This window comes from Trichomonas vaginalis, chromosome I, assembly GCF_026262505.1.
Source record: "Trichomonas vaginalis G3 chromosome I, whole genome shotgun sequence".
Taxonomy (NCBI): Eukaryota; Parabasalia; order Trichomonadida; family Trichomonadidae; genus Trichomonas; species Trichomonas vaginalis.
In genome coordinates, this window is record NC_067203.1 from 10,150,356 (window position 1) to 10,172,463 (window position 22,108).

General features: G+C 30.2%; 11 protein-coding genes and 1 pseudogene across 12 annotated transcripts, besides 3 other annotated features; 6 read left to right on the forward strand and 6 right to left on the reverse strand.

The window, feature by feature from the left end:
- Window positions 1-109: 109 nt before the first annotated feature.
- Window positions 110-11,823: a mobile genetic element.
- TVAGG3_0961620 (uncharacterized protein) lies at window positions 1,578-2,322 on the forward strand (the record flags this gene model as incomplete). Its single annotated transcript, XM_051253446.1, has 1 exon — window positions 1,578-2,322. A coding segment is annotated over one exon (745 nt), but the record flags the coding sequence as incomplete, so codon positions are not given.
- On the forward strand, window positions 2,561-3,259 carry TVAGG3_0961630 (uncharacterized protein; the record flags this gene model as incomplete). Its single annotated transcript, XM_001323045.2, has 1 exon — window positions 2,561-3,259. The coding sequence occupies one exon, from the start codon at window positions 2,561-2,563 to the stop codon at window positions 3,257-3,259; it is 699 nt and encodes a 232-aa protein (XP_001323080.2).
- Window positions 4,702-5,864, forward strand: TVAGG3_0961640 (phage tail repeat-like family; the record flags this gene model as incomplete). Its single annotated transcript, XM_051253447.1, has 1 exon — window positions 4,702-5,864. A coding segment is annotated over one exon (1,163 nt), but the record flags the coding sequence as incomplete, so codon positions are not given.
- TVAGG3_0961650 (Prim-pol domain family) lies at window positions 6,769-7,818 on the forward strand (the record flags this gene model as incomplete). The annotated part of the gene is made up of 1 exon (XM_051253448.1): window positions 6,769-7,818. A coding segment is annotated over one exon (1,050 nt), but the record flags the coding sequence as incomplete, so codon positions are not given.
- Window positions 8,514-9,084, forward strand: TVAGG3_0961660 (annotated as a pseudogene). Its single transcript has one exon. A coding segment is annotated over exon 1 (571 nt).
- TVAGG3_0961670 (uncharacterized protein) lies at window positions 10,769-11,065 on the reverse strand (the record flags this gene model as incomplete). The annotated part of the gene is made up of 1 exon (XM_051253449.1): window positions 10,769-11,065. One exon carries the CDS (start codon window positions 11,063-11,065, stop codon window positions 10,769-10,771), a length of 297 nt encoding a protein of 98 aa, XP_051079023.1.
- TVAGG3_0961680 (uncharacterized protein) lies at window positions 11,086-11,517 on the reverse strand (the record flags this gene model as incomplete). Its single annotated transcript, XM_051253450.1, has 1 exon — window positions 11,086-11,517. The coding sequence occupies one exon, from the start codon at window positions 11,515-11,517 to the stop codon at window positions 11,086-11,088; it is 432 nt and encodes a 143-aa protein (XP_051079024.1).
- Window positions 11,824-12,165: 342 nt separating the features above from the next.
- TVAGG3_0961690 (uncharacterized protein) lies at window positions 12,166-12,627 on the reverse strand (the record flags this gene model as incomplete). Its single annotated transcript, XM_051253451.1, has 1 exon — window positions 12,166-12,627. A coding segment is annotated over one exon (462 nt), but the record flags the coding sequence as incomplete, so codon positions are not given.
- Window positions 12,628-13,494: 867 nt separating this feature from the next.
- TVAGG3_0961700 (DNA/RNA polymerases family) lies at window positions 13,495-13,990 on the reverse strand (the record flags this gene model as incomplete). The annotated part of the gene is made up of 1 exon (XM_051253452.1): window positions 13,495-13,990. A coding segment is annotated over one exon (496 nt), but the record flags the coding sequence as incomplete, so codon positions are not given.
- Window positions 13,991-14,230: 240 nt separating this feature from the next.
- TVAGG3_0961710 (uncharacterized protein) lies at window positions 14,231-14,473 on the reverse strand (the record flags this gene model as incomplete). Its single annotated transcript, XM_051253453.1, has 1 exon — window positions 14,231-14,473. One exon carries the CDS (start codon window positions 14,471-14,473, stop codon window positions 14,231-14,233), a length of 243 nt encoding a protein of 80 aa, XP_051079027.1.
- A 1,012-nt stretch (window positions 14,474-15,485) lies between these two features.
- TVAGG3_0961720 (uncharacterized protein) lies at window positions 15,486-16,354 on the reverse strand (the record flags this gene model as incomplete). The annotated part of the gene is made up of 1 exon (XM_051253454.1): window positions 15,486-16,354. A coding segment is annotated over one exon (869 nt), but the record flags the coding sequence as incomplete, so codon positions are not given.
- Window positions 16,355-17,444: 1,090 nt separating this feature from the next.
- Window positions 17,445-17,829: a mobile genetic element.
- Window positions 17,830-18,121: 292 nt separating this feature from the next.
- Window positions 18,122-18,982: a mobile genetic element.
- A 1,656-nt stretch (window positions 18,983-20,638) lies between these two features.
- TVAGG3_0961750 (STKc CK1 domain-containing protein) lies at window positions 20,639-22,019 on the forward strand (the record flags this gene model as incomplete). Its single annotated transcript, XM_001312134.1, has 1 exon — window positions 20,639-21,958. One exon carries the CDS (start codon window positions 20,639-20,641, stop codon window positions 21,956-21,958), a length of 1,320 nt encoding a protein of 439 aa, XP_001312135.1.
- Between the last annotated feature and the right edge of the window lie 89 nt (window positions 22,020-22,108).

The following is a 22,108-nucleotide window of genomic DNA, read 5'->3' on the forward strand; positions in this document are numbered from 1 at the left end:
ACCACGTTTATTTAGTAAGGAAGATCCATTCATGATTCCAGCTCAACATATTGACGTTCGTTCACTAAATGGAGGTTGCATCAATCCTGAAGGTATCAGCTCAGATTTCTCATACGCTCTTCATAATGTTACAGATGTTGTGTTAACATTTCCGAAGAATGCAATGCAAAGAACGGTTTTAGAAAATCCAATGCTTCGAGGTCTTCAGGTCACTATAGATTCCAGAAACTTCCCCGATCAAGCGATGACCACAGTGGGTGACATATTCTTTACACGTATGCTTCAAGCTTCTGATTTAGATGGAGTGAATGAATGCACAGAAGAATACGAGGACTCATTAACTAGACCACTGAATGATGATGATGGCACGCCATTAGCTAGAACATGGAAAGACCAAACTTCATTCTTATGCACTATTCCAGTTCAACGTGATGGAGCGGGTATATTCTTTGATGGATTAGAAACTTTCAACTCACAAGTTACAGTACAAGTGAAAGCTTATCCAATCATTCAGGGTGAAAATGACACTTACTGTTCAAAGGTGACAAATCCTCCTCAGGTTTGGTTTACTAGGACTACGTATTGGACATGGACACCGGACGAAGGTTTGAAATATCATCCAACAGGTACACCACCACAGTATAGAAGTTCATATGATGAAATATTGATGAATAGAAATGTTTAAAATTATAAATTTATTTTTGATTAAATGGATTTAAATTCATCCACCCCTTATGAAGAATTAGCAGGAGTATATAATACATACGTAGATGATATGATTAATGAAGCATTGAGTGATAATAGAAATGCTCTATCTAAGGAAAAATTAATGAAAATTCCATATTCTGAATGTTACTTAAATTCAATCACTGCAGCAATTGGTAAACAAAATAAAGGTAAAACATTAACGATATTAAAACAAATTATCATTATTGCTAACACTTCCCCCCATTCACATGTGTTAATTTATATCAACCGTTCAGGTTCACCTTCAGATGATACATTTGAATCTTTAAAGCATTTAATCAAAATTCCAATTATTTATTTATCACAAGAAGAAGCAGAAGATTATTTAAAAAACTTTTTAATGTATAAAGAATTATATAATACAATCAAGAAGCAAGGATTAGAGGATAAAATTATTGATAAACAACGAGATGAATTATTTGAAACACTTTCTATTTCAAATTTTGATAGAGAATTTTTACATTCACTCATTTTTCTAGATGATGCAGTGAAATCAAAACTAATAACAAATGAGAAATCATATTTTAATCAGTTATTAACTCAATGTCGACACATTCAGTGTTCATTCTTTATGGCTGTTCAATACTTCAAAGCATTAAGCACAAACATTAAATCAAACCTGTCCACCCTTTTCATTTTCAGTGGTTTTAGTCGTCAACAGTTGAACGTTATGCTTTATCAAGTGAATTTACCAATGAGCATTAATGAACTTTACACACAATATCAGCAATTAGGTGAACATGGAAAAATAATAGTTGATTTAAATAAAGGTTCCATTAAATTTGATTAACTTTTTATAATTAATTTTTATTTTTTATTTATAATTAAACATGACAGAAATAGCAAATCTTCTACAGGTTCCATTAAAACAAGGGACAAACAAAAAGGGTGCATATAATAGAACTATGAAAGTTCCAGACGGAATGAAAGAATTAGTCCACATTGTTGCCGGTCTTCAAAAGGATGTTAAACAAATGAGAAACGTTTTAACATTACCAGAAGCTCAAGCATATGCCAAACGTCATGGTCCAAATTGGGAAGCACACGAAGCAGACATTATGGGTCCAAATGGAAAACCTGATGGTATAAATGAAGTTTTCGTTACTGATGGTCAAGGTAATATTAAAGTCATAAATGGTTACAAATTAACTATAACTGATTATCCTAAACGTAAAGCATATAATGAACGTTATCCTATGCAATTTGATGAAAATGGAAAAGCTGTTAAACAATACATTGGAGAAGGTGAAAATGGTCCAATTAATTCATACCGTTATAATCCATATTCTTATTTCAATGAAGAATTAAATGCTGTTGAAGAGGGACCGGATGGATTACCACGATATGTTAATCAGTTTGATGGTCAATATGCAAATTTGAGACCTGAAATTCCAGCTAAGAAATTCTCTAAAGTTGCTTTATTCGATCCAGTGTTCAATGAACAGAAAGAAGCAATGAAAGCAGAATTTAAACCAATTCAAGTGGCAAGAATTTCTTCATCTTCACTTTCAGAAGCGTTCAAGGAATTGATAAAGAAACCACTTTATTCTCAACAAGGTTATAACTTTGATTTAATTAAAGAAAGTGATAGACGTAAATTAGAAAAATCAGATGGTTTTAAGAATGCATGTAATGAAATGATTAAAGATATTGTAAATGATAAAATAAGACTGGAAGAAACTCAAAGCACTATCAATAACATAATTGGTGTAGTTACAAAGAAAGTATAAGCAAACAAGGATGAACCTTGGATATTACCGTAACAACTAAATAAAACTTTAAATATATTTTTCTTTTTTTTATTCAATTATAAATGAGAAGACGTTTCACAAGTCAAAAGAACACAAACGCAAAAGCAGAGATTACGGTTGGTTATAACGTAAATGATGATAAATCACGAATTATTCAAAATGTTAAAGTTAATGTTAGCCCCGAATTAACAAGGTCAGCAACTCAACCAAATTTATTAACTCGTGACTTACCGAAAAAGGAGGAGGAGCAAAATAAAGAAGATGGAGACCCAATCATTTTATCTGAACCCGGTAAAGAACCTGTTGAAATTCCCACTTATCCAACATACCCCCCGCCTCTTTCATCAAACATCGAGAACCCAGGAATCTACGATTCCAGTCGCAATGCGCCATATAAAATAGACATTAATTCTGAATTAATGAAAATTTACCGTGATATAATAATTAATAATTATGATTCAATAATAAATTTAATTGACCAATCTGGTTTAATTATTTTACCTTATGAATCATTAATTCACATTATCGCCATTCTTTGTGATGTTCAAGATTCAGACGTTAAGATTCAATTTTTCATAGATGATGAGGTTTCATGCTGCGGAACAGTTGCAAAAATAAATCCTATAAAGGATATTAGCACAATTAAGATATCAAAGAACGGAACAACAACTGAACTTCATTTAACATATAATGATATTTATAATAAAATAGTTGATGAATATAAAATATCACTTGAAAAATTCTTTGTTAAGGCTATTTAATATTCAAGCATTAACATTATCGAATAATAATCCTTTGAATCATAATCAATAATAATTGACCTTTCACCGGTTTCTATCGTTTGTTTTATTTCTTTTTGTTCCCCACTATCCGGATCGGTCATTGTAATTGTTTTTGTTATAGTATCAGCTTTATCTTTAACTTCAATCTTTTTTCCATCAGGATATTTAAATCAAAATTCCAAAAATTCGATATTGTCAATCTGTTCATATTTTAATCTATCAATTACATTTTTAATACCATCTGAAAATCTTATGAAATGGTCATTATATGGGTTTGATTGAACTAAATTTGAATGAAGTGAAATATAACCCGTTGATGAATATGACATTGACTCATATTTTCTGAAACACTAAAATTTATAACATGAATGAATTTCTTATTCGTTGAATTTATGAATTCTTGAGGTAATCTTATTCTAGTTTTATTTATCACTGGAAAATAACGCTTTACCATATTTTTAATCGTAATAAAAATGTCAATTATCAATATTATTTCGAATAATAGTTGTGAATTAAATTTAACAGTTAGCGGAATTTATAATGTTACTCTCGTTTCTGTGAGTGGTAAATTTAATCCCATTCTTTTAGACCCTTCAGATTATATATCATTTATTAAAGATGACCATGAAAAAACGTATGATATGTATATAAATAATGTGATAGTGAAATGGGATATTAACACGATTTTAAGTTATTTAAATGAATCATTTATCGTATGGTATGAAGAAAATTTTAAATCAAAGCCTGATAAACTTTTTGAACTTGATGAAATAAATAACCTTATTAAATTTCCACTGAAAATTAAATTTTGTACTCCTCATTTTCGTTCATTGTTGGGGATATTAAATTTTGAAAAAGATGTTGGGGATGTTTTTGTATTCTGACACTGGTTCCAATTTCATTTTAATCAAATGTGATAAAGTTAATACCCCAATGAGATTTTCACATCAAACATTAGACCCTAACTCTTACCCATCAATACAAAACATTTTATCCATCAACTTAAACACATTTTCTTTATCATATCCGTTTCAATTATCCGGGAATTCATTTATTCTTCATTCAAAAGATTTATCAAATATTAAATTTAGAGTAACTGACCTATTTGATTGTGATTTAGAATTTATGAATGAAATATTATGGCAATTTCAAATAGAGAAAATAGCTGATGAGATAACGGATTAAATATTTATTTTTAAATTGTAATAAATGATTAAACAACAGCAACCACAGCAACTTAAGGCGCAAAGCACCCAGGTCCCTCAGACCATTACATACGCCATATATGCATATAATTCAAAGACGGCAGAACAAACGCAAAGGTTGAAATATGGAGATTTGGAGATAGTATTGAAAAATGAACATTTCGAATTCGTTTGCAAAGGTGGTGCGTGATATCAAATATAAAAGAAATTTTATTTATGAATTCAAAAATTAAAGGTATAACGGATGATATAACATCAATTCCACCAGAAGAACAGAGATATTACGCATTAAATGCATTTCCTAAAGTTTTGAAGATTGGAAGATTTAATTTAAATGAGGAATTCATAGAAGGTTTCCTAAATGACATAATGAAGAAAGCAGATAAGGAATATGTGGATGAAAAAGATAAAGAAATTAAAGAAATGGTTGAATGGTATCATGAATGGACATCGAAGATTTTTAAAACTAAAGCTGATACAGGATGGGTTTCAGGATGTTTAGACCTTAAAGCGGATAAGGAATATGTTAACGATGAGTTAGAGAAGAAAGCGGATAAGGAATATGTGGCTAGTGAATTAAATAAGAAGGCAAATTTGGTTTACGTTGATGAAAAAGATAAAGAAATTAAAGAAATGGTTGAATGGTATCATGAATGGACATCGAAGATTTTTAAAACTAAAGCTGATACAGGATGGGTTTCAGGATGTTTAGACCTTAAAGCGGATAAGGAATATGTTAACGATGAGTTAGAGAAGAAAGCGGATAAGGAATATGTTAACGATGAGTTAGAGAAGAAGGCGGATAAGGAATATGTTAACGAAATATACCAAAGTTTGATAGGAACAACAAAAAATATTGAAACTATTGTTGGTGACTTTTCTGTCAATGAAGAAAATAAATATTTTAGATGGCAGTTTATACAGTCCTTAAAAAATGGTACACGGTGTAAACTCATTCCGAAAAATAACAATGAAATGTATGTAGGCTATATAAAGAATAATGGTACACAAGTTAAAGTTCCATTAGACAACAACTGTTACTTAAACTTATATGGAGACGAACAAAAGAAATATTTAAGAGTTTATGAAATGGCAGATATGACATTGCCTGACCCAGCTCCAGCACCATATTATTATGACTATGGAGATGATGTCAGAACACCACATGTAGATGAACAAAAGCTAACATTATATTTAGATTATTATAGATATAAAAGATATAATGCAATAGAAAAAACGAGAATAGTATATTATTATACAGATGACAGAAATAAATATTATAGTCAAGATTTTACCTACCCTGAAAACATAAGATTATATTATAAAAAATATTCTGACACAAACCAGAAGAAACCTGAAATAGTTACACTATATCTTAAGTTCAAAAGAGACAATCCTATAATATCTCATATGTTTGATTTAATGAACCCAGTAGGTTCTATTTATACATCTATGGATGCAAGAGGTCCTCAAGTAATGTTTGGTGTTGGTGCATGGGAACAAATAGTTGACAGGTTTTTGTATTGTGCAAACTCTTCAAAGGAAACAGGTGGAAGTAAAACGATTTCAGGTGAAAATTTACCTGCACACAGTCACTACATAGATTTAAGCACATCTCAAGCAGGTTGGCATAAGCATAGATATTGGGATTGGTCAGGAATGACAAAAGGTAAAGGATATGATGTTAAAGATGATGTTAAGTTTGCTATAAATTGTTACTGGAGTGACACTCAGGGAGAAGGAAACCATACACATTTCGTTTCAGGATATACACAAACAACGGGACAAGGTAAAGAATACATGCCACCATTTATGACTGTATTCGCATGGTATAGAGTTCAATGAATGTGCTTGACCCAAAGGTCTGGGCTTACCGAATGAACTAAATATATTTTATGTTTGTAATTAATTAGGTAATGAAGTAATGGATGAACTGCAGAAAAGAAGTTAAAAGCTTGGGGTCGTTTTGTACAAAAATATTGTGAGTAAATGATTTAGGTTATTCAATAATTAATTATTTTTGAAGAACTGAAGGGGTCACCAGGTCATTTAACTTCTCTGAAAAAATGAGACAACATGACATTTTGACAACATCATGGGTTATTCAATAATTAATTATTTTTGAAGAACTGAAGGGGTCACCAGGTCACCAGGTCACCAGGTCATTTAACTTCTCTGAAAAAATGAGACAACATGACATTTTGACAACATTTACGAAAATTTGATGCAGTCCAAAAATAAAGTTAGTTTTAAAATTATTTTTATTTTTTTATTCCTATATAAATGACAGCAACAAACAACAGCAACAGCAACTTTATCATTTCTGATGAACAAGTTATTGATTCATTAGCTGAGGAATTAGTTGTGGCAGAAACTAAAACCCTCAACGAAAGAATTGGTGAAAACAAGATTGATTTACATAACTACCTCAAACATGATGGAGGAAGAGGAAGGAAAACTGGTACAGCTTTATTAGTAAATAAAATTTCAAATTTAACGATTATAGATGTTGATATCAATAAATCGTACAATGATGAACTTAAAGAAACAGTTAGAAAAGACATTTTATCAAAACTTTCGGATAAAGATGTTATCGTTAAAACCGCTTCAGGAGGTCTTCACATTTATTGCAACACTAATTTCTTCTATTCAGTTTCGAACAGAATGATTAAATGTTATTCCTGCAATGATTATGATATCGATATCATGACTTCTATTGATGATTCAAAGCGTTCATTAGTAGTTATGGCTGATTCAAGAGTTCGCAAGAATGCATCAGAACCAATCAATACATACTCATTCATTCGTGGAAGTTATGATTCAACATTAACTAGAACAGTGAATGATATATTAAATGATTTGAATATTAAGGTAAGAGTTGAACAGAAGAATGAAGAAATAAAGACTATCATGAATGAAAACAAAGATGTAAACATTGACGATAAACTTGCCCAGAGCATAGTTGATGGCATTAGTGATTTTGAAGTACATAATGATGGTGGAAACATGAATTTAGAAAAAGAAATAACATTGTTCACACTGTTTCAAGCTATTAATTCGTTACCTAATCATTTAATTAATGAAGCATACGATAACGTTTATAACTTCTGCAGTTTAACAGAAAATGCAAAAAGTAATTTTGAAAAAGCACGTAGTAGATATGCACATTTAATGACTTCTCCATTTGTTTTAGTGAAGATTCTAAAACTTTATCAAAAGGAATATTATGATGAATATGTTTTACCTTTATTACGTAAGCCAAAAATAACATTTGATATCAAACTTGATGACTCGTTTTTGATAACAGATATTAGACGCAAGGCTGAAAATCATCAGTATAAAAACAGTTCTGAAGTAATTGAGGATTTATCACGTGTAATCCGTTTTGTAGATTGTGGAAATAAATATTTCATTCAAAAGGACTATAATATCAACGACAAAATGAATCAAATATCATTCGTTCTTCAATCAAACATGAAAGAGTCACTCAAAATGATTAAATTATTTAAAGAAGAAGGTAAAACCATAACAGCATGGGATGTACTACTAAATCAATTGTCTTCATTAACCGTTAAGGGTGTTTGCTTTAAATCTGATTCTCCAGATGTTTTCTCAACGTTTCAGGGTTATAAATACAACATTCTTGAAAAGCCTGATTACTCAAAAATTGAGATGTTTATGAATTTCATTAAAGAAGCCATTTGTGATAATAACGATGAAGTGTATAAATACCTTCTCGGCTGGATTGCATCAATGATTCAACATCCTGGAATCAAGAATGAAACAGCAATTATTTTGAAAGGACTTCAGGGAACAGGTAAAAACAGATTCACAGACATTATTTCTGAACTCCTCGCCGGTTATTCATGTAAAAACATTACTGAAATAAGTGAGCTAACGGGTAATTTCAACTCAGTAGTTGAAAATAAAATGTTTCTTGTACTTAATGAACTCAAGAACGTAGGTGAAGACAGACTTGCAAACTTCAACGCTTTGAAATCAATTATTACGGATAATGAGATTAGAATTAATGAAAAGAATCAACCCAGAAGAACTGCTCAGAATGTTGCAAACTTCATTTTCGTAACTAACAACGTCTACCCTGTCAAAATTGAAGTTGGAGACAGAAGATACGTAGTTTTAAGAGTTAATGGTAAATTCAAGGGTCAATTTGATTACTTCAAGAATTTAATGGATTCATGCACTAAGGAATTTTATGATAACCTTTTAACATATTTTATGCAATATGACCTTTCATCATTTAATGTACGAATCATACCGATGACTGAAGCCAAACAAGATTTAATCGAGTTATCAACAAATCCTTTAGATGAATGGATAAATACACATTATGATGAATTGTGTGCAGGTATGACATGTAAAAATGCTCTATTCTGCAAACCATCAGACATGAAAGACAAGAATTTCCAAATGAGCATTAAGGATAAATGTGAAAGGAAACAAAGAAAAATAGATGGTAAACAGACATGGTATTATGTTTTGAAAGAAGAAATGAAAGGATTATATAAACAGGTTGAACCAAACGATAATGAGGATTCATTTACTGACGATGAAATACCTGTAAATGAAGCTTTATAAAGTATGATTGGAATTTATTTTTGCCTTCCTCCTGTGATGTTGTCAAAATGTCATGTTGTCTCATTTTTTCAGAGAAGTTAAATGACCTGGTGACCTGGTGACCTGGTGACCCCTTCAGTCTTCAAAAATAATTAATTATTGAATAACCCATGATGTTGTCAAAATGTCATGTTGTCTCATTTTTTCAGAGAAGTTAAATGACCTGGTGACCTGGTGACCTGGTGACCCCTTCAGTTCTTCAAAAATAAGTCATAACTGCCTTCCCCCTGTGATGTTGTCAAAATGTCATGTTGTCTCATTTTTTCAGAGAAGTTAAATGACCTGGTGACCTGGTGACCTGGTGACCCCTTCAGTTCTTCAAAAATAAGTCATAACTGCCTTCCCCTGTGATGTTGTCAAAATGTCATGTTGTCTCATTTTTTCAGAGAAGTTAAATGACCTGGTGACCTGGTGACCTGGTGACCCCTTCAGTTCTTCAAAAATAATTAATTATTGAATAACCCATGATGTTGTCAAAATGTCATGTTGTCTCATTTTTTCAGAGAAGTTAAATGACCTGGTGACCTGGTGACCTGGTGACCCCTTCAGTTCTTCAAAAATAATTAATTATTGAATAACCCATGATGTTGTCAAAATGTCATGTTGTCTCATTTTTTCAGAGAAGTTAAATGACCTGGTGACCTGGTGACCTGGTGACCCCTTCAGTTCTTCAAAAATAATTAATTATTGAATAACCCATGATGTTGTCAAAATGTCATGTTGTCTCATTTTTTCAGAGAAGTTAAATGACCTGGTGACCTGGTGACCTGGTGACCCCTTCAGTTCTTCAAAAATAATTAATTATTGAATAACCCATGATGTTGTCAAAATGTCATGTTGTCTCATTTTTTCAGAGAAGTTAAATGACCTGGTGACCTGGTGACCTGGTGACCCCTTCAGTTCTTCAAAAATAAGTCATAACTGCCTTCCCCCTGTGATGTTGTCAAAATGTCATGTTGTCTCATTTTTTCAGAGAAGTTAAATGACCTGGTGACCTGGTGACCTGGTGACCCCTTCAGTTCTTCAAAAATAAGTCATAACTGCCTTCCCCCTGTGATGTTGTCAAAATGTCATGTTGTCTCATTTTTTCAGAGAAGTTAAATGACCTGGTGACCTGGTGACCTGGTGACCCCTTCAGTTCTTCAAAAATAATTAATTATTGAATAACCCATGATGTTGTCAAAATGTCATGTTGTCTCATTTTTTCAGAGAAGTTAAATGACCTGGTGACCTGGTGACCTGGTGACCCCTTCAGTTCTTCAAAAATAATTAATTATTGAATAACCCATGATGTTGTCAAAATGTCATGTTGTCTCATTTTTTCAGAGAAGTTAAATGACCTGGTGACCTGGTGACCTGGTGACCCCTTCAGTTCTTCAAAAATAATTAATTATTGAATAACCCATGATGTTGTCAAAATGTCATGTTGTCACAAACTTTAGAACGGCATAATTTAAATTTTTATTTTTATCATAAATGGATACCCCACAAGCTCAAAATTTACCACGAATCATAACAAGGGAGGAAACGATAAAAATGATGCGAGAACTTGCTAAAAATAACAAACCACTAAAACTGAGAAAATGTGGTTATGCAGTAATGATGGAAAGAAGAACCTAGAAGGGTTCGGGAAGAGGAATAAAAATTAAATTTGGATTGAGTTTAAAAATTCATCTTTATTAAATTCATCTCTTCCAATCAATTTATTTATTCTATTAAATTCTTTTATTTTTGCTTCACTCAGTTTAAGGATTGAACGGTAAGTTTCTAATTTTTCGATTATTTCTTTCCTCTCTTCATCGTTTTCAGTTCCATTAGTTTTATGGGCATCAACCCCACCGCATTGCGGCTTCTTTTTGTAATAGCATATTTTTGATTTAATTCTGTTTAGTTTCTTTTTATATTCATTGTCAGGACTCTTGGCTGCTTTGTTGTCACTCATTTCTTACGAAATAAAAAAAATTAAATATTATTTAAATATAATGGAGTAATAAAATAAATCGGAATTTCTATTAATTTATTGTCAACTTCAACTAATGCATTGCCGTTAATATATCTAACAAATTCAGCTATTGTGTCAAATCTTCGTCTTCTTTTTGTCATTGATTTATCAGTTTTTCCATAATCGAGATGAATCAAAACTTTATCCCCTTGTTTAAAATTCATGAGCCCCGAATTAATTTGTTCACGTTTAACATCATTTAACCTTTCCATTTGCTTTCTAATATATTCCCATTCTTTTGAAATATCATTTTTCATTTCCACTGGTTTCATGTTTATAGTTCTATGCCATGTATTATTATAATAATATACTAACTGCTGTATGATGGAGTCATGATTTCCATCCCAGTATATCTGACCGTTAACCCCTAACGCATCTCTAAGAGTTCTCATTACCGCATCAACTATTTTATTATGAAACGTATATGGAGAGGATGAAAAGAAAAAATTAATTTGTGGGAAATAATGAGTCATAGTTGCCTGAAATCCTTTATCGCCATCACCCCTGATATTATCTACTCTTTCATGATCTAGTAAGTATTGAATAGCTCTTCTTGTTTCCTGTTCTGTTTTCCCTTTCACCGGAATGCAATATAAATATCTAGTGTTAATGTTAATGGCAAATAAATAAGTAACGTTTCCTTTTGAATATTCCAGATGATCGATTTCGTATGAATATGGATATGGAGCAAATGAAGGGCGACTAAATTTTTCCTTTAACGGTTGAATTTTTGGGTCAGTTGGTTTATTTAATATCTTGAAACCCTTTTTAAAATCTTTTTGTTTCTTTAATGTTTGAAATGGATATAATAAAGTGAATGATGAAGGATTAACTGAAGGAGGAGGCGGTACTGTCGTTGGAGGTTTTGGTGTTGCAAGTGGTTTAATTTTATCTGCTTTGATTTTGGAATTCATTCCCCCCTTCATTAATTCTGGATGTATTCTATTCATTTGTTTTAAATATGCTGTATATAAAGGTTTGATATACTTTCCCGCTTCGAGTTTATGTTGAAGGATGAATTCCAAAAGTTGATCTTCATTTAAAAGTCGGGCTGAATATGGTTTAACTAATGAATCATAAATTAAAGCTTGTGCTTCATTTATGGTCTGAAGGACCTGGGTGTTTTGTTCCTTTAGCTGTTGAACATTTGCTACTTTAGACCTCGGCTTTGGTTTTTGTGGCTCAGGATTATATAAATTATATAATTCATCAATATCTTCTTCTGTTAATACTTTATTTTTGAAATCTTTCAACTGTTTAAGTTGTGATTTAGTTTTTCCCTTTGTATATTCATTATTTTTAATTTTGTCTTTAATTTCAGAAATTATTTTATTATGATATTTCAAAATTTCATTTTTATAATATGGATAATAATATTCCATATCATCACCCGTTATATTGTTATTATGTTTTTGGAGATATGATTTTAATTCATAATAATTAAGAAAATTTTGATTAAGTACTAAATCATCAATTAAAATTTTTAAATCTACGTTATCCATTTATATAAAAATAAAATCAATGTTTTAAGGGTGCCCACCTCTTTGAATCATAGTATCAAAACCATTATTTACATATTGAATCCCATCATTAACGGTTCCTTCTTCTAAAACGGTATCAAATGGTGGCGGTTGTTGTTGCTGTTGATGTTGTGATGGGATTTAAAAAAATCGTTGTGGTTGATTATTTGGAATCTGAAAGTTAAAACCATTTGGTATAAATCGATTTGGTTCCTTTTGTCTCTTCTGTGGCATTTTATTAAAAATAAAATTTTAAATTGTATTAAATAAATGGCATACAACATCCATTTTCACAACATACAGCCTTAGTGTGTGCTCCTGTTAATGCAGTCTTACCAATTGTTAAGCGAGTCATTGACCCGTTTTTAAGTTGTAAATTAATATTCTGACCATCAAATATCAATTTATCATTTATTATATCCAAATAATTTTTGGGTGTTAATTGTTTATTTTGTCGTAAACTAACACCTTTCATTTTTTGTGCAATCTTTTTAAAATCACTTCCATCAATTGAACCGTTGAATGATGTATAACACTTAGGACATAAAGCAACCATGTTATCACCTTGTTTCTCAATTGCTAAACCCAATAACTTCTTCTCATGTGCTTTTTCTTCAGCTTTATTCTTTAATTTAGGTTTAAATTTCTCATCAAAACAGAAGAAATCAAATGGTGCGAATTTGAAAATGTTTTTATCATAAAATTGTTTATCAGTAACAATTGCTTGAAATGCTTGAGTGTTAGGAAGATTTGGGTCGCCAGCGATTGCCCAATAAGATGAATCAGTATCACCTTCAATGAAATGAAAACGATTAACATTCATGCATTTATACATAAAATCATAAATGAAAACCAAATACCAGTATTTAGCATTATCTAAAGTGAAGAATGCCTCTTGTAAACATGTATCACATCTATAAAATCTATCTTTAAGCATCACTTGATATGTATCCTCACCTATTTCTCTTATGTTTTTAAACTTATTTGACATACATGCAACGCGTGCCTTCTGTGCATTCATTATTTTAGTCTTTGCGTAATTTTGTGTATTCATTGCATCGTAACCATATGATCCATTAAGTGAAATCTTGCAAAATAAACTTTTTCCTTTATTTCCTTCTAATTCAGCCTTTTGTCTTTCGTTCATAAATTTGTTCGCAAATTCATTAAAACAAGTGTTTTTAGTAAATGTTAAAATTGATTGAATATCATCAATGATAAAATGAAATCTGTCTATTAGATACCAAAGATAATAAGAAGAAAATGGTTGATATTGGTTGTGTGTTGATGCTAACTGAGTTAATTTTCTCTGTTTCTGGTCAACCGGTAGATTGTTTGATTTCATGTAATTATACATAAAATTGCCAATTGTTTTTTCATCTGTGATAATATCTAAGTTTCTTATTATCGGTAAAAAGTTTATGTAATCATTAATGTATTTTTCATCAATGTGACCCTTTACTTCAGCCACGAATAAAGTATTTTTCTTTTTAATAATTCCCAATGCTTTTGCTTTCTTTGTTGCTGTATCACAAATGATAACACCATTCAATCTTCCCGGCATATACATTTTATGGTCAGTATATTAAATGAAATCATGAGGATTAGATGAAAATGATGAAGGATATAATGAATTAAAATCAACACCAACGAAATGAGTCATGATGTTGGAAGTGTCCTCATTTGATACAGTTTTAGTTTCTGGATTATATGAAAGTTTATTAATGCGTGTGATTCCTTTAAGATTTACTCTATGTTGAACATTTGATAGACCACCAGTAATTCCATTACGGAGAATGTGATAAGCTTCAACTGAATCTAAAGTCATTGGTAAATTATTTTTTAATGCATAATTTCTTAAATTGATTCTTAAACGTTGAACATCTTCATCTTTATTTGATTTTACGACATTGCAATAACAACACATTAACTGACAATTTTCTTTGGTATGTGGTTTTTCATTATCGATTCTATCCAATGTTGGTTTATTTGCATATGTAAACGCTTTACCACACATTTTGCATTTAGATGAAAGGATTAAATCGTGATAGTATTGAAAATCATCCATTGAAACATTATTTTTAGTATCTCTTTTTGCTTTTTCATCTTGTTTCTTATATGATTCAATTTTATATTTCCAATACTTTTTCGTTAATTCAAAACTTGATTCTATCTCTTCCTCATCATATTTTTCATTAGGATTAAAGTCTTTATATGCTAAAGCGTAACGAATCATTGAAGCATTCGATGATAAAGAAAGATTATGAAGCATGTCAATTTTATAAACAAATGTTTCTTCAATAATTTTATCAATTGGGTCAATCATAATTTCAACATCTTTATTACAATAATGAATAAAATATTCTAATCTATTCTTAAAGTTTTTAGCATCATTGAGATATATTTGATAATCACTATCTGATATAGTTTCTTGGGTTAATGCTGAATAAAATGAATCTTTCGTGAATGGTTCCTCTTTATATAATTCTTCTTCGTAATTTTCCCATGAGATGAATTGATAAGGGAAAAAGGATTTAACACGTGATTTATTGTTTCCGAAATCTTGAGTGAATTGGTCTAATGTCCCACCCGCTATATAATTTCTGATGTCAATAAATCTCAATTCATATGGAACGTTTGTTTTCTTTACAATGATTTGCTTAAATTGTAAAGATGAACCCAGCATTGATTTTATTTTCCATTTTGCAGTGTTTAAATCATGAAGAATTAAATTTAAATCAAACTTTCCCGAATTAAAACCTATGATATTCACTTTATTGAATTCCTCATTTAGAAGTTCTTTAAATGCTTTCTTCTGTTTTTCATTTAATGTTTGCGACTTCAATAATTCATTGTATTGACTCATATTTGATTCAACAACTAATGAACAGGTTGAAAATAAAAACTCAATCCAATCAGAAATAAAAGAATCACTCGAAGTTAAGCAAAAATTCCTCGTATATGTTTTATCATTTAATTTAACCATTGATGATACCATGAATAGTTTTAAGTAAGCGTTCAAAGTTGCACACTCAGAAAGTTGTAATTCTTCTTTAGTCTCTAATGTTTCAAAGTCAAAAGTAATATAATATCTTGTCGGTTGATAATATTCCTGCAAATTATGAGCTAATAACCACTGATATATCTTCTGTTTCGTAATATGTGGTGCATATGGTTGCTGGGTCTTTTGCAATTGAACGTCTTGAATTAATCTTCCATTATTTTCTTTACATTTCTCACAATGCTTTAAAAATCTTCTTTGGTTTTTCCTTTCTGGATCATCACGGATAGAATAAACTTCTTCTTTACAATATGGACAAACTTTATAGCCGGTGAGTGCTTCAACGTTTGTTATTCTGTCAGCGTGAAGTTTTCCACATGGACTCTGTGTTAATAAAATATTTACTGTTTTAAATTCTGGATCTATCATTATTGATTCCACTAATGGAAAGTCTACCTTATTTATGTCCACGTCTTCTGGTTGAGGATCACAATAATAAAAATCAATATTAACGTTTAACATTCTTGCTAACCTCTCACTTTCTGATGAAATGTCAAATCCTTCATATGCATCTATGGCTTCATTTAAATAACTTCTACGAGTTTTAGGATTAACACCATCAGGAATGTTATAGAAGCGTTTAAATAACCTTCTACCTTCGGCTCTTATTTGATTATCATTCATTTTAGCTGTTCCATTTTTATTCATTTATGTAAGAATAAAAATTAAAAAATAAATAAAAATAAAGTTTATTTTTTTTAAAGTCCGAGACTCAGAGAGTCCAGGGCTAAAGTCCATAAAATGAATTAAGAACACATAAATTTTTATCATCTGCGACGTGACGAATGCATTTTAATTTACTCAAGAATGCATACCCTGATACATTAAATCTAATTCCTGTTCATTGTCTGCAAAGTAAGTTTTTATGACATTTTGTAAACTTTCGTTTGCAAGGTCATGTTTTATGGGTTGCTTCCATTTTTTCTGAAATAAATGAATAAATATAATGTTTATAAGTTTTCATATCTTTTATGTTCTTAATAACGAATGGTATAGACCTTTCAACTTCATCTTCCTTCGGTGCTGTTCTTTCATATGAAACATTATTGGTATCTTCAATAATGAAACCACAATCGCATAAAATTTTATATGTACCAATTGTTTCTTTTGATATTTTATCTAACAAATCAAAAACTTTATCAACACCTGTACATTTATTTAAATAATAATTTGTGTAAATATCATGGTCTTCTTTCTTAATCGTATTTGTTGCATATGTTACATTTTTCAGTGCTTTTTTGAATTTTTCAGAATCAAGAGGAGGTGAAAGTAATATACATGGATAATCTCCATCGTCAATAAATTGTAACTTATGTTTATGAATAAATTTTGTGCCTTCTTCTGAAAGTGTTTCGTCAATATCACCATCTAATAAATTTTTAGTAGATTCCAAAAAGTAATTTTTATATCTTTCCTCATGTGATTTTTTTCTTCTGAAGCTGGGATATTCATTAAACCCTCTACTTCATTCTCAGCATTTCTCAATTCACTAATTCTTTCATCTATTTCATTTCTTAATTGTTCCAATTTCTCAATCTCATCGTTATAATATTCATCTTGTTTAATTTTTTCTTCAAAATATTCAGGAGGTGTTTCAAGGCTCTCTGAGCCCAGGTCCTCTGGACCATAAAGAGGAATATTCTCCTGTTTTTCAACTTTTTTGGGATATAAATATCTCATTATAGCCTTTTTAGTAATTGGTCCGTTATATTTAAATTCATTCAACAATCTGGAAAACTCTTTCACATTCTGCATATATGTTGGATAAGAACCGTCTCCAAAATTTTCTAAAATATTTTCTAATTCTGAATTAGTGAACTTTAAAGATTTCAATGAATTAGTTGTTATACTCATTTATTATAAAATAAAAAATAAAAAAATAAATTTAACTTAGTTTTAATTTTACGTAAGAAGTCAATTTTTTATATACCATCATTTGTAGGTATTATTTCTATCAGATAAAAATTATTTTTTTATTTAAAAAATATAATTTATTTTATGTCTTATAATGTGCGCATATGTATTTAAAAGGCATTCATTGAATTGCTTTTCAATCTCTTCTTCTCGTTTATGAGGTCTTTGATTATGACTCCATTGATTCCATGAAATTAAATATTCTTTATCATTATATTTATACCTCATTAGCTTATTTTGGCTTTCATATTCATTTAATAATTCACAATCTTCATTTTTAAATTGAAGTTTAACCCATTCAGGATTTAAATGATGTTTAATTAATCGCGGAATATCTGACATCATCTATATATAGCTTCTTTTATAAAAGATAAAAAAATAAATTATTTTAAAATTAATGTTAATTTTTTAATGATTTATAAATAAATAAATATATTTTAATGCATCGTCTATATATAGATGTAACAAAAAAAAGTCACACAACCCTTCAACATATACTACTATTACATCTGCGAGAAATAAGCAATTTCTCTTGGAATTTCTAAATACCCATGAAGATGACTTCACTTATGATCAAACATTGTGAGGTCATTTTTGATCAACAAATTAATTGAAATTCCGATCAAAAAAAATTCACAAATTGGATCAAAAAAATCGAATCTCAAGTTAAAAATAAAAAATTTCTACATTTTTATCAAATTTAGATTTTTTTTTCAAATCATGCGAATTGATTGAATAATTGCATATTTTATCCCATGCATCTAGAAGTATGTGTAATATTTTTGCTTTCATCAAGAAATTGTCGAATTTGATCTTAATTTTTTTTGAAAAATATACTTTTAGAAAAAGAAATAGTGATTGAATAGCTGCCCATGCTGTAAAAGGGTTATTTTTACAAGTAAAAAAAATTGTTATTTTTCGAGCAAGTCGAGGCTTTTTTACCATCTTATTTTTGAAAAATTTACGAAAAATTATATCTGAAAAAACGCTTCATTTTGATATCTTACAATGATAAAATACCAATGTTGCTGGGATATAATAGCTACACCTGGACATCTACTACATTAATGCGTATGACAGGTAAAGTTGATTTCAAAAGTATAGCCTGGAAAGATTACAATAAATCAACGATAAATCAAAAAAATTTCTTATAAGTTAACATAATAAAAATTTAATTTTTATATTGCTTGTATTATACTTAAGTATATAATATATTTAAATCTTAGAATGAAAATTCGGGACGCCCTAGCTATTCAATTTTCCCTTAGGACGCCCATAAACCTCTCAAAAATGTGATGTAAATATCACAATTTTGAGAAATTTACACTAGGACGCCTTAGGACGCCAACCCCCTTTTTTACCAAATTTTTGGCCAACATATCTAAACTAAGGATAATGGTTTGAATATATAAACAATAATACTTTGTCCAGGGAATTAAATTTGTGCTATCCAATTGTCAATTCTTTGAATTTTTTTTAAATGCAAGATATCCCGGCATTAGCCTCAATATATATATATATTATGCATCATAATATTAGTTTGTAATGGCATTAAAGCGAAATTCCTAATTTCTTCTCAATTAAATTCCTTGAAAAACATTGGAATTAATGATTGGAAATAGGTCAAAAAAATTCCTAATATAAAACTTATACTTAAGATAAAATTAAAATTCGAAAATATCTATTTTTCAAAACACGCATCCAAAAGCGAAAAAATTCGAAAAAATCATGTTCTTATAAAACTCACTGATTTTGCAATTTTTATGAGATTTGAAGTGATAGAATAGATTACCATCTTATTGAAACATATGCTTCATTGTTGTATTCACATAATATTAATCAGAACACTAGGAAAAGTGGATTTTCGAAAAATGACGATAACGATTATTTGCAAATCGCCTCTCAATTTTGAGAGACTTTCAATTTTTACAGTGGACCCTTAACTTCAAATCATATTTTTTTGTTTTGTACTTTAATCTAGAACATTCTAAGTTGTTATTTGAATTTAATTTCATTGATAAAAATAAAATTTCAATACTTCTTTTAAGTTTAATTAACTTTTTTCGATACATTCAATAAATTATAAATATCATCAATGTTAATTTCTTGCATAAATTTATTTTGAACAAAACTGATATATCGACATAGAATCAAATCTTTTTCGAATTTATTTAATTCCAAATAATCCGAAAGTTTGTTGAGTATTAATAATAAATAATCTGAATTGTAAAATTCATGAATTTCTGTTTGACCATCATAAGTAAACTCTTTTATAACTTTGTTTGATGCGTATATAGCGCATAATTTCTTCATTGTATTAGCCTTTTCATATATTTCGGATTCATCACAACGAACCTTTTTATATCTAACGTCGTAATACATATCAAAATTAATTTTGTTATAGAATATACCAGATAATAACTTCAAACAAATTTTCAAATCTTCTGTTTTTCCTATATAAAGACTTAATTTCTTTGTTTCATTATCGTTAACTAGAACGAAGAAGATGTAATATTCCTTCATCATTTGATTTTATAAAATATTTTATTTTTCATTTAATGACGTAGAATTAGTTTTTAACTCATCATTCATCTTAATGGTTCACGTTAAATAAAAATAAATCGAAGAATGTTGAATAAAAATAATGGTTATTTTTATTCATGAGTTATAACAGAAGTACTCACCAAATTTTTTCATTACGTCTGTTTCATTAATTATTTTCATATATTTAACTCTTTATCGTTCGTGATAAATTAAATAAAATGTTCAATATCATTTACTGAATATACTTTTTTGTGTTAGAATTGACGTGAACTGAACCGATAAATGATTTTTTAATTTTTAATTAAATGAACTGTGCTTGTTGAAATCCTTGAGAATTTTGATTTTTTCTAAGTGGAGAGATAAGACATGTAACAAACTAGACAGGCTTTCTAGGATCTCATTTAAAAATCTGATTTCGAAAAAAGAAACTCAAGAAAAAAATTCCGTTGATTTTGTAAACTGAATTCAATTTTTATGGCAGCAATTGATAGCAGCCATTACGAATTAATCAAGAAAATCGGTGGTGGTAGTTTTGGACAGATCTATATTGGTGAGGATACGCAGACTCATAAGAAAGTTGCTGTGAAATTAGAATCAAAAAAGACAAGTGTTCCTCAGTTATGCTATGAATCAAAATTATATGTATTATTTTCAGGCTGCCCATCTGTTCCACGCTTATACTGGTTCGGATCCGATCATACTCATAATATTATGGTTATAGATTTACTTGGCAAGTCTCTTGAAGATTTATTCATCCAATGCGGACAAAAACTTTCACTAAAGACAGTACTCATGCTTGCAGACCAAATGATATCGTGTGTTGAATACATTCATAGCAAAAATTTTATTCATAACGATATTAAACCAGATAACTTCGTTATGGGCCGTGATGAAAAGCCAAATCAAGTTTTTGTCATTGACTTTGGCCTTTCTAAGAAGTATCGTGATCCATTTACTCATGAACATATCGCTTATGCAGATGGACGCTCGCTGACAGGTACACCTCGTTACGCTTCGATAGCTGCTCTCCAAGGTATTCGCCAAACTCGCAGAGATGATATGGAATCTTTGGGATATGTTTGGATGTACCTTTTACGAGGTTCTCTCCCATGGATGGGTATTAACCTTAGGACGAGAGGCCAGAAATTTGATAAAATTCTTGCTGTTAAAGAAGCTACGTCGATTGAATCTTTATGTCAAGGATTTCCACAAGAATTTGCAGATTATTTACACGATGTTAGAAATCTTAAGTTCGACGAACAGCCAAATTACGCCGCTTACCGAAAACGTTTCAGAGATCTCTTTATTTCGAAGGGATACGTTTTTGATTACGTTTACGACTGGACAGACACGTCCAAATCCCATAAGAAGAAAGAGCTTGTCATCAATGTCGAGCCAACAAGGAAGGCAGAGGCTCCAGCTCCAGAAAATAACGCAAATGCAGCAAAACTTACGAAAACATTGGCCAGAGAGCGTCGCGAGCTCAACCAAAAAGCTCAAAAACAAGAACTCGAGAAAGAAAAAGCGAATATACAGGCTCCTCCTGGCGCAGTTCTCGCTGCACAAGAAATACAAAGAGATCCACAGGCAAAGAACTACAAGAAGGCGGAGAATGAACAAAACAATCGTACAAATGAAGATCCAGCACTCGCTGATGCACTTGCAAACTTAGATTTCGACATGAATCACCTTCCACCGGGTGGACCTCTTCCTAATGGGCCATTCCCAAGGCCAATGTGGAGATCGAGATATCCTAGATGGATGACTCCTGTTCAAACACTTCAAGTCAGATAATTTAATTTGTTTTTATTATTTGTTATTTATGTTATTATAAATCAACTTTTTGTTTGGTTAACTTGTATTATATGCATTTTTAAAATCACTATTCGTCAACTACGAACTAAAAACATATGAAATGAGAAGTTTATCTATCATCACTAAAAC